We start from the raw sequence: 12128 nt of genomic DNA, 5'->3' as shown, positions 1-12128 counted from the left end.
TACATAGAATAACTTTATTAAAACAAAAACTTAGTGATAATGAATTAAAGAATTAGTAAAAATGCCGTATTTAGCGAATGAAAATGATTTATCTGCAAAGCATACAATTTCTCCTGAAGTGAAAAACATTTCTGCAAAAAGATTATATCGGTACAGAGTTAACTTTTTTATATTTACTTTTTTTTGATGTAGGAAGGTTAACTTTATGACTTAATCATAGAGTAACTTCAGTTACCCCGACCTAGTCTCGAGCTGCCATTGGTTGTTTGGGATATTATAGATTCTAATTGGCCTTTAATTAAGCTGCTAATCAAGTGCTGGCTTAGCAAAAGTTTATATTATTTATACCACCTTTATTAAGGGTGCTGCGACATACAAGCAGTGGGGATCGAACCCTGGACTTCATGTGGTGAAGCAAGGTGTTTTGACCACTACACCACGCTGCCAGTCAAATTATGTTGTATCATTCAAACTTTTTTCTGTCATTTGGAAAATAATAATTTTGTTTTTAATTTTTAGTGGTGTTGTTGAAAATGCGAGAAAATTAGATGCGGGAAGACAACATAGAAGAAATTTGATCAGTTTCTTTCAACCTGAACAAGTTAAATTAAGGTCTCTAAAATATTCATAAATTTTAAAACTGGCACAACATAAAGTTTTCATACAACATGATATAATATTTGTTGCAAAGTATTAAATTCCAGCGCTGTTATTGAAGTATCTTTAAGTATGATTGTAATTAAATCAGCAGCATGGCGTAGTGGTTAAAACACTTGTCTTCACTACATGAGGTCGTGGGTTTAATCCTAACTGCTTTCATGCTGTAGCACCCTTGAGTAAGGCGCTATAAACGGTATGAACTCCTGCAGCAGCAGCAAATTAATAAGCAGCAAATTATTAGGCAACTATAATCAATAATATCCCAAACTGCTAAATGCAACTTGAGACTGGGTTGGGATAACAAATATTAGTATTTTTTTTTGTATATATCTTTATCCTCGATGTGGGAAAGTCAAATGCGCGACTTAAACATAGAGTAACATCAGTTACTCTGACCCAGTCTCGAGTTGCCTGTGGCAGTTTGGGATATTATAGATTATAATAGCCTGATAATTATGCTGCTGATTAAATGCTGGCTCAGCAGGAGTTCATACCGTTTATAGTGCCTTACTCAAGGGCACTACAGCATGAAAGCAGTGGGGATTGAACCCACGACCTCATGTGTGGTGTAGCAAGTGTTCTAACCACTACACCACGCTGCCGGTGCGATATATTTAGGTTGTAAATATTCAGGTTGTGAAGTCAACCTTCCTACATGAAGGATAAATTTATATTATTTTATTTTATTTATAGATACAAACTAAGAGAATCTTGCGAACGACTTTTATTTACTTATCCTTGTGAATATGGAAGAAAGGCTGAAGAGTTGTTATGGAGAAAGGTGTTTTATGATGTCATAATGGCTATCAAGAATGGAAGAAAGGTAGTTTAATGATATCATAAAATTTTGTTAAATTTTAACTTGCTAAATTAATTTTTTAAAAACAATTAATATTTTTTAGTTTCAATCGAATGCACCGGGTACTCTACAACAACGGAATTTAGAACCTTACTTCAGACAATTTCTATACTCAGCTTCAGGATTTTATCATTACCTTCTTCTACGTTTACAAAGTAAAACCAGCTGTTCTATGTTAATTGATTTGTCATTAGCTGTTAAACCTTTACATTCGAAATCTAAGAAAGAAAGAAATTTAACAGAGGTAAAAAAAATTTAATTTTTTATGTAAATATGAATTTTTATAATTTTTTATGTCGTATTTTTTAGGTCCTAATTTTCATAAACTAATTTTGTGCTTAATACTATTATTAGTTTTATTTGTCTATGGCAGTTTAAATAGTAATTACATATATTTTAATATTAATATAGTTATATATATATATATATGGTTAAATAGTAATAGTAACAAAAATCTTTACCTGCAGTGAGAATTGAACCCAGGGCCTTAAAATTACTAAAAAATTAGTTTTTTTTAAGAAAATTTAAAAAATGTCTTTTTGTTAAACTTTTATATTTATTTTACTGCTGATTTTTAAACTCTAAAATCTTAATTTGAAAGGTAAATGATGATAAAGTTATGGAAGAATGCATCAAGAATTTAAGTTATAAACTTTTGGTATGCCTTGGTGATATTAGTAAGTATTATAATTGCTTTAAAATATTTATTTTGAATTTTGATATTCTTTCACTTCTTAATAATAATTTTAAAAAATTAAAATTTTTTGGTAGCAGTTGTGATTAAACCCAGAACCTTTTAGTCATAATTAGGTTAAATTTTAATGTTATACTTAAGAAATACACTTAATAATAACACATATTTAATATTTTTAAAAAAATTAAAAATTTTGTTGGCAGTGGGGATTGAAACCAGGACCTTTCAATCACAGAAAAATATTTTTGCTGTGCAGTTACTATTAGTTAATATAAATTTTTTTGGTTTAGGTCGATATCAAATTGAGTTTGGAGTATCTAGATTAAGAGCTTACAGATATTATGAGCTAGCATTGATATCCAAACCTGATGCTGGTATTCCTCACAACCAACTTGCTACTCTAATGGGTCATAATATATGGTGGGGCCTGCATGCTGCTTATCATTATTTCAGGGCGTAAGTTTTTATATTTTTGTGTACAATACCAGCAATGTGGTGTAGTGGTCACTTTGCTTCGCTACATGAGGTCCTGTGTTCAATCCCCATTGCTTTCATGCTATAACCTTGAGTAAGGTGCTATAAACGATATGAACTCTTGCTAAGCCAACGCTTAATTATTTGCTTAATTACCGGGCAATTATAATCTTTAATATCCCAAACTACCATGGGCAACTCGAGACTAGGTTGGGGTAACTGATGTTACTCTATGTTTAGGCTGTAAAGTTGACCTTTCTGCATCAAAGATAAATAAATACAAAAAAGTTTGTTTTAGTGTAGAGCTTTGTAAGTTCGGTATATAATTGACTTTGTAATATTGTCTAATTATTAATTTGCTGATTGTTTTTTGGGCTTTACATAAGTTAGTAATATTAATGCCTTACTTAGGGACACTATAATCTGAAAGCATTGGGAATTGAACAAAGAAACCTAAGTCTTTAGTTCTTTCATTATATTTATTTTTTATTAATTTAGATTACACGCTGAAAGTAGTTTTACTGGAGCGGAAGGAAATTTACAAAAACTTTTGGATCGGAATCGGAAAATATTTTATCAACTTCCTTCTGATGCTTTAACCGATATGACCACGGCAAAAATTTACAAGTAATTAAAATGTAAAATATTTTTAAATCAAAAAATAAAAAATGTAATAAATTTGATTTTTACTTTAATAGAAAAGAACACACTCGCACGTTTATTGTTTCTTTCTTATATTTGTGCGATCTTCTAAGACCAAGAACTTATGCAGCAGATGCGGAAACTAATAGTAAGTTTTTCATTTAAACTTCTCTGTCATTTTAAAAATTAATTTTCAAGAAGAATAATACACAAATGTAATAATATATATTGATTTATTTAAAAAATAGATATTTAAATGACAATATAAAAAGCCTTACCTTTTAAAAAATTGTTTATTTTTATATTTTTTTAAATTTTATTTTTATTAGGTTTATGCAAAAGACTGATTGATGCCCTGTTTGTTTGTCTGAATAACACTTCAGATAATATTACTGAAGATATTGATATTGTTAACGGTTTGTTTTTTAAATATTTTTGGTAAATTTTTTTGTAAATATCATATAACGATTTGTTTAATGTAATGTTCTAATTGTGATTATTACAAAATTTTGATTAATTTTTTTATTTATTCTCGATGTGCGAAGGTCGACTTTACAGCCTAAACATAAAGTAACATTTACTGGACCCAGTCTCAAGTTGATTTTGACTATTTTTGTTTAGCAAAAAAAAATGATTTTAACTAAAACTTGAAATATTTTTACAGAAGTAAATGATTTCGAATTTACTGTAGAAACAAGTAATCCAAAATCTACTCATAAAAGGTAAAAAATTTTTTTTAACTGTTTTACATTTATAAAAAAAGATTGTTTAGAACTATAACAAATTTTTATTTTAAATAATTATTATTTATGTTGTAGAAGCCATCATGCCAAATATTCAGAGCGTCATGTGAATCACCAACACAAAAGTAAATTAAACAACGACGCCATCTTTAAACTTTGTGTGTTGTGTTTGGTCAATGTGGAAGACCTACAAGTTAGTTTTGTCGATTAACCAAGAGTAGTGTAGTGGTTAAAACACTTTTCTTGACTGCATGAGGTCTTGGGTTCAATCCTCACTGCTCTCATTCTGTAGCACCCTTGAGTAAGGCGCTATAAAGATATGAACTGCTGCTGAGCCAACACTTAATCAGCAGTTTAATTATTGGGCAATTATAATCTACATTATATCCCAAACTGCCACAGGCAACTCGAGACTGGGTCGGAGTAACTGATGTTACTCTGTTTAGGTCGCCCATTCGTCCTTTCTGCATCGAGGATAAAAATATAATAAAAAAAGACTGGGTTGGGGTAACAAATGTTACTTTATGTTTAGGCTGTCGACCTTTCCACATCGAGGATAAATTATATATAAATAAAATTATAATTTTTTTTTAGTCTTGTAGATCAAATCGACATTCTGCCGCAATTGCGTTTACACTTGCCTTTTTCTCACATTTACTCGGTCATATTATTCAAAAACTTCACCAAGTTAAAAAAATATCAAAAAATGGTAAAAACTTTAAAATTTATAAAAATTTACTTTTTTTTAATATATTTAATTATTGTTTTTAGATAAAATGATTGAGAATGTTGAGGCTGCAAACAAAGCAGGTGGTAAGTAGATTTAATATAATTTTGAAATTAATAAACTTTTTTTTTTTTTAATTACCCAGAAAATTTTTTTTTAATTTGTGAATTTTTATTAGGTGATCATTTTCCAGTTTCTCCGAAACCACGAAAGCTGAAGAAATCTCATCTTAAAAGAAGAAGATGTTTGAAGGAGGAGGATGGGGATCTTAGTGAGGGAGAGGACACCTTAGCTGGAGGAGACTGTGGTGGGATTTTTTTTTTTTTTTTTTGAAAAAAAATTTTTACTCAAATTTTAACTCAATTTTTGTTTCACTTTTTTACCCAAATTGTTAACTTAAATTTTAAACTCACTTTTTTACTTAAGTGGTTAACATAATTTTGACTCATATTTTAAATTTGATTTTTGACTTAAGTTTTGAAATCAATTTTTTACTCAAATTACAAACTAAATTTTTTTCTTAATTTTTGACTCAAATTAATATGCCAAATTTTAGGTTCTCACTCTGACTTATCTGAGTCAGAAACTTATCTTAACGACGACTCAGACTCAATATCGGCCTCGAGTGGCTCGGACACAAGATTGAGTCAAGAAGATTTATCTTCAACTGAGGAAATTGGGGATAAACAGAAAGTTGAGATTAAAAAAGAAGTTGTTGCAAAACAAAATATTGCAGTGGAGAGTCTCCAGGATTTGTCCCAGAAAATGTTTCAAGTAAATATAAAAATATAGTTTATTTTTAATTTAAAAGTCAATTTTTGTATTCATTTATCCTAGATGTAGGTAAGTCGACTTCACGACTTAAACATAGAGTAACATTAGTTACCCCGACCCAGTCTCAAGTTGCCTGTGGCAGTTTGGGATATTATAGATTATAATTACCCAATAATTAAACTGCTGATTTAGTGTTGGCTCAGCAGGAGTTCATATCGTTTATAGCGCCTTATTTAAGTGCGCCACAGCTTAAGAGCAGTGGGGATCGAACCCAGAATCTTATGTAATGAAGTCAAGTGTTATGGCCACTACACCATGCTGTCGTTTCAAAACCTAATCAGAACTTTGAAATTTAGAATCGACGCAAGATAACTTTGGCTCCTTCATTCCTACAACCTTTGAATTTATCCCCAAAACAGGAAAATAATAAATTAAAAGAACAAAACATAAAAGAAGTTGTTTTAAATGAAAAAGTTAAGGATAATATTGAAATAAAAAATGAAGGTAAATAATCAATAAAAATATTTTTCGCGTTTTTTTTTCATTTAAATTTCAGCGGTAGGTATCAAACTATAGTTCTAAAAATGTTCGCTTACTTTTTTTAACTAGTTTTTCCTGTAAACAATTAATTATTTTTAAGGTGAAATTGTTAAAAAAAGTGAACAAAATACAACTAAGAATAAAGATGAAGCTTTAGGTAAATAATTTTAGTTTTTTTCCAACTTATTATTTTTATTTAAATTTAACGCAAAATTTCCAATTCACAGAATTATCGGATCGCTTTACAAATTTAAAGAATTTGATTAAATATCCCCATCTGGTGGGAGCAGTGAAGCTGCTTGCTGATTGGATATCGTTGAACGATCAGATTGTTATTGCTTGTAGTAAGAGTTCTACTGCTTTGTGGAGTAGACTGGTCTGCCTTGCTAACATGCTTCCCACTGAAAAACAAATGCTACAAAATGGTAAGTAATTTTAGGAATAAATTAACGAAAAATAGAAAGGAAAATTGTTAGAGATATTTATTTATCTTCGATGTGGAAAGCCGACTGCTTGGCCTAAACATGGAGTAACATTTGTTACTTCGACCCAGACCTAGTCTTGAGTTGAGTCTTGAGTTGAGTCTTGAGTTGAACTAGTCTTCAGTTGACCTAGTCTTCAGTTGACCTAGTCCTGAGTTGACCTAGTGTTGAGTTGACCTAGTCTTGAGTTGACCTAGTCTTGAGTTGACCTAGTCCTGAGTTGACCTAGTGTTGAGTTGACCTAGTCTTGAGTTGACCTAGTCTTGAGTTGACCTAGTCTTGAGTTGACCTAGTCTTGAGTTGACCTATGCTTAAGTTGACCTAGTCTTGAGTTGACATAGTCTTGAGTTGACCCAGTCTGGAGTTGACCTAGTCTTGAGTTGACCTAGTCTTGAGTTGACCTAGTCTTGAGTTGACCTATGCTTAAGTTGACCTAGTCTTGAGTTGACATAGTCTTGAGTTGACCTAGTCTTGAGTTGACCTAGTGTTGAGTTGACCTAGTCTTGAGTTGACCTAGTCTTGAGTTGACCTAGTCTTGAGTTGACCTATGCTTAAGTTGACCTAGTCTTGAGTTGACATAGTCTTGAGTTGACCCAGTCTGGAGTTGACCTAGTCTTGAGTTGAGTCTTGAGTTGAACTAGTCTTCAGTTGACCTAGTCTTCAGTTGACCTAGTCTTCAGTTGACCTAGTCTTCAGTTGACCTAGTCCTGAGTTGACCTAGTGTTGAGTTGACCTAGTCTTGAGTTGGCCTAGTCTTGAGTTGACCTAGTCTTGAGTTGACCTAGTCTTGAGTTGACCTATGCTTAAGTTGACCTAGTCTTGAGTTGACATAGTCTTGAGTTGACCCAGTCTGGAGTTGACCTAGTCTTGAGTTGACCTAGTCTTGAGTTGACCTAGTCTTGAGTTGACCTATGCTTAAGTTGACCTAGTCTTGAGTTGACATAGTCTTGAGTTGACCTAGTCTTGAGTTGACCTAGTCTTGAGTTGACCTAGTCTTGAGTTGACCTAGTCTTGAGTTGACCTATGCTTAAGTTGACCTAGTCTTGAGTTGACATAGTCTTGAGTTGACCCAGTCTGGAGTTGACCTAGTCTTGAGTTGAGTCTTGAGTTGAACTAGTCTTCAGTTGACCTAGTCTTCAGTTGACCTAGTCTTCAGTTGACCTAGTCTTCAGTTGACCTAGTCCTGAGTTGACCTAGTCTTGAGTTGACCTAGTCTTGAGTTGACCTAGTCTTGAGTTGACCTAGTCTTGAGTTGACCTAGTCTTGAGTTGACCTATGCTTAAGTTGACCTAGTCTTGAGTTGACATAGTCTTGAGTTGACCCAGTCTGGAGTTGACCTAGTCTTGAGTTGACCTAGTCTTGAGTTGGCCTAGTCATGAGTTGATCTATGCTTAAGTTGACCTAGTCTTGAGTTGACATAGTCTTGAGTTGACCCAGTCTGGAGTTGACCTAGTCTTGAGTTGAACTAGTCTTCAGTTGACCTAGTCTTCAGTTGACCTAGTCCTGAGTTGACCTAGTGTTGAGTTGACCTAGTCTTGAGTTGACATAGTCTGGAGTTGACCTAGTCTGGAGTTGACCTAGTCTTGAGTTGACCTAGTCTTAGGTTGACCTAGTCTCAAGTTAAGTTTTAAGTTGACCTAGTCTTGAGTTGACTTATTTTCAAGTTAACTTAATCTCAAGTCAAGTCTTAAGTTAAGCCAGACTTAAGTTAAGTCTCAGGTTGACATTGGTAGTTTTAAATATTCTTGACTTTTTTGACAATGATATTGTCGATTAGTTACTCGCCAATACACATTACAACAGTAGGAATTGAACCCAGGACCTCATATGGTGATGTTTAGTGCATCGATCACTGTTGTATTTGAAATGTTTAATTGAAATATTTTTGTTTAAAGATGAAATCCAAAAAGATCAAATTGCGAATCAACAAATACAATTTCTTTTTGATGAAACTAAAAAAGTAAAAGAACAAAAAATAGCTCGAGAAATTGCAGGTATGATATTAATAAAATTTTATTTCTTTCAAGTTATTTTTAAAATTTATGTATTTATTTAGAAAAAGAAGAACAGGCCAAAAAAGTTGAACCAAAAATTAGAATTGAAAAAAGAAAACAAGGTAAAAAATAATTCCTAAATTCTAAAAGTAACTAAAATTAATAAAAATCAATAAATAACATCAAATTTTTTATTTTTTAGAGGCACCTAAAAAGTTAATAATATCAAAATGGCAGCAGATAATAGGTCTACCAGAAGATTATGTTGTTTTTCAAATGAAAGCCGTTAGGGAGGCCAGTAAAAACGCTGGGGTTAATGTTTCAATGCCTTATAAAGAACTTAAAGACATACAGAAGGTGAGTATTTCTAATTTGGCAGCATGATGTAGTGGTCAGAGCACGGGCTTTATTACATGAGGTCTTAGGTTTAATCCCCACTGATCTTATGTATAAACTCCTGCCGAGCCAACACTTACTCAGCAGCTTAATCATTGGGCAAATTTAATCAATAATATCCCAGACTGCCAAAGACAACTCGGGACTGGGTCAGGGTAACTGTTAATCTATTTTAAAGTCATAAAGTCGACCTTTCCAAATCGAGGATAAATCAATATATGTAAAAAATATATTTTTGGTCAAAAACAAAAAAACAATTTTTTTTTAGAATGTGATTAGAACTTGTCGTGTCAGACATCTGTGCCGATGGTTGTCCACTTTAAATGTGATGGAGGTAGAAGGATCAAATGATGAAGAGTTTAAGACTGGGGAAGAGGTCTTTATAGGTCCGGAGGAGGAGACTATTGATCCTTCTTTAGAGCTGGAGGTTAGACTCTGTGAAAAAAAAATTTGTAAAAATCTTTTTTTTTAAATTAAATTTTTGTTTCAGGCAGTTGAAAGCATGCGTAAAACTAAACTTATGAAAGACATGGCTGCTTCCAGACTAAAAAGTGAGGTCAACAATCTCGAAGCTTCTTTAAAGACTACCCCAAGGTCATTGAGCGCCACCTTGTGTCTTTATTTAATTCCCGATGCCACAAGTTTGTCTCAGGAACTTGGATTTATTCGGCGTTTGGTTTCTAGCGAACGTTTCTTTGTGATTGTTCCAAAAGTCGGTAGGTTTAGGACTTTAAATTTTTGTTTTAAATTTTTATTGATATTTAATTTTTTTTTTAATTTTAGTGATTGATTCATTGGATAGTTTGAAAAAGGAATCTCATGGGTCCCGTGATGCGATAAAATATTTAGAAACAGAATTTAACAAAGGCAACAAGTAAAAAAAAATAATCCTAAATACATTATTTTTTGAATGATAAAAATTTATAATTTTGATTTAAAATACTTTCTTATAATTTTATTTTTATAGATATATAAGACCGCAAACTAATGAAGATGTAAATATGAGATTCACAGCAGCAGAGTTTTCAAAATTAAGAAGACAAGATATTAAAGCTTGGTACATTGATTTGAAATATGATTGTTTGTTAGATTTTGGGGTGGCGTCATTGGTCTCTCATAAGGTTCTGGGTTCAATCCCTACTGCTTCCATGCTGTGGCACCCTTAAGTAATGTGCCATAAGTGATAAGAACCAATCATTAATTCAATAAACCGAGAGCGTGGTGTAGTGGTAAGAACACTTGCTACACCACATGAGGTTGTAGGTTTAATTCCAACTGATCTAATGCTGTAAGTGCTCTTGAGTAAGGTGCTAAAAATGGTATGAACTTCTGCTAAGCTAACACTTTATCAGCTGCTTAATTATCGGGCCATTGTGAGTTTGGAGTAACTGATAATACTTTATATTTTGGTTGTGCTGTCGACCTTTCCACATCGAGGATAAAAATTAAAAAAATAAAAATTAACTGGCAATTATAATTAATAACATACCAAACATTAATAATATTTGAAAAATTTAACTTAAGATTGGATCTTGGTTTTATTTATTTTTTTTAATTTATTTAAAAAACTTAAATTTTAGGAGGTTAGAATCGATTGCCAGTTTTTGTCGATCTTTAATTAAACTGGAATCTAAGAAAACCAACACCAAAGAAAGTGAAAATAAAGGTAAGTTTAAAGTTTATCCCCAACGTGAAAGAGCTTTGATATTTTATTACAAAATGTAACATTTTTTTTAATAGGTATCGTGACAATCATGACATTAGAAAATTACACTGCAACGAAAATACAAGAAAATATTTTTAACACGGCCATAGAAAATGGAATACAAGTAAAATATATTTGTTATTTGATACGTAAATTACAATAAACACTATAAAAATAATTTAATTAACTTTTTACTGTTTTTAGATTAAAAGTGCTGCCAAAATTTGTGAATCCAGTATTACAAAAATGCATTCTTAAAATGGATTTTGTTTTACCCATATATTGTTAAGTTAAGTTGTGTTTTTGTGTTAAAATTATTTTTAAATGTTTTTAATCAGGTATTTTAAAGCAACTAATATTGTATTTTAAAATTTATTTTAAATATTTGAAGTTAAAAACATGGCTTAACTTATTTTAACCAAATTTTATAAATTCATGTTAAATAATTTATATCAAAATAAACTAGTTTAATTTTATTTGTTCATAAAAGGATGTTTTGCCAAAAATTTATGCAAATTAGTTGTGTAAAAAACTGCCTTATGATTTTATGTTTTAAATCTTGATTTTGTTGTCAATAAATTTATGTTAAAAGTCAAGAAACAAAGATTTTGGCAAATTTTCAAGATGCCTCATTTGTAAAAAAATTAAGCATTATCACTTGATTTAATACTAACTGCTTTCAAAGCATATCTTATTTAGATAAATCTATAAAATCAGCTAGCCAATAAATACCCAGTTGCGGGTGATAATACTTCATTTAAAGACCAGGCAGAGATAACAAATACAATTGTTAATCAGGCTATTATGCCAACCTTTTTAACATGAGGTTTAATTATTATAGCATTCTGTTATCTGCCATTTTGCGGTATATTAAATTAATAACTATATATTTAATTTAAAACGCCTACACCAAGAAGGTCAACAATATAAATTTGTGAAAAAACATGAATCTAAACCAACAAATGTTCTAGTTTAATAGGAGGTATATCTAGTTCTTTGTTATATCAAAAACGGGGCTAAGTCAAAACAAAAAAAACAAAGCCCTTAAAACGGTGAAATCAGATGCAGTTGAGCATATTTAAAGTAAATGTAAGAAGTTTAAACTTTTAGTTTTTTGTTAAAGCATACACGAAGCTCAAAATAATAATTTTCTATGGTTGCTGTTAATTATTCGACTGCTCCGAGATTAAATAGTTGCTAAGCAACTTCAGAGCGGTAGATTATCTTAGCGAATGACTTTTTAAGTTAGTAGGCTACTAGTTGTTGTCCATCTAAGTAAGCTTTATATCGTTATAAACTGATAGAATAAGCTTTGTTTATTGTTAGTTAGTCTGATTTATTAGCTTGATGGTAACAGTCATGACAAAAAGCGTAATTTTAAAATATAAACAGTCGAAATTTGGTATAAACGGTCAAAAGTACACACGATAGGCTACAT

The 12128-nt window shown here is 31.4% G+C and overlaps 1 protein-coding gene across 1 annotated transcript; it reads left to right on the top strand.

Annotated features, from left to right (window-relative positions):
• Positions 1 to 12: 12 nt before the first annotated feature.
• LOC145753153 (nonsense-mediated mRNA decay factor SMG5-like) lies at positions 13 to 11208 on the top strand. Its single transcript, XM_082569548.1, has 28 exons — positions 13 to 150; positions 520 to 612; positions 1354 to 1483; positions 1563 to 1763; positions 2121 to 2196; positions 2504 to 2669; positions 3186 to 3314; positions 3386 to 3477; positions 3659 to 3745; positions 3994 to 4051; positions 4148 to 4265; positions 4667 to 4781; positions 4844 to 4885; positions 4978 to 5106; positions 5356 to 5573; positions 5930 to 6077; positions 6214 to 6270; positions 6341 to 6538; positions 8491 to 8589; positions 8652 to 8711; positions 8792 to 8946; positions 9254 to 9412; positions 9476 to 9701; positions 9769 to 9859; positions 9953 to 10042; positions 10566 to 10651; positions 10726 to 10814; positions 10895 to 11208. Exons 1-28 carry the CDS (start codon positions 62 to 64, stop codon positions 10946 to 10948), a joined length of 3255 nt encoding a protein of 1084 aa, XP_082425674.1. The 5' UTR covers positions 13 to 61; the 3' UTR covers positions 10949 to 11208.
• Positions 11209 to 12128: the final 920 nt, after the last annotated feature.

This window comes from Corella eumyota, chromosome 5 (genome assembly GCF_963082875.1).
Source record: "Corella eumyota chromosome 5, kaCorEumy4.1, whole genome shotgun sequence".
Lineage (NCBI taxonomy): Eukaryota > Metazoa > Chordata > Ascidiacea > Phlebobranchia > Corellidae > Corella > Corella eumyota.
The sequence above is the reverse complement of the archived record's forward strand: the minus strand, read 5'-3'. Positions and strand labels throughout refer to the sequence as shown.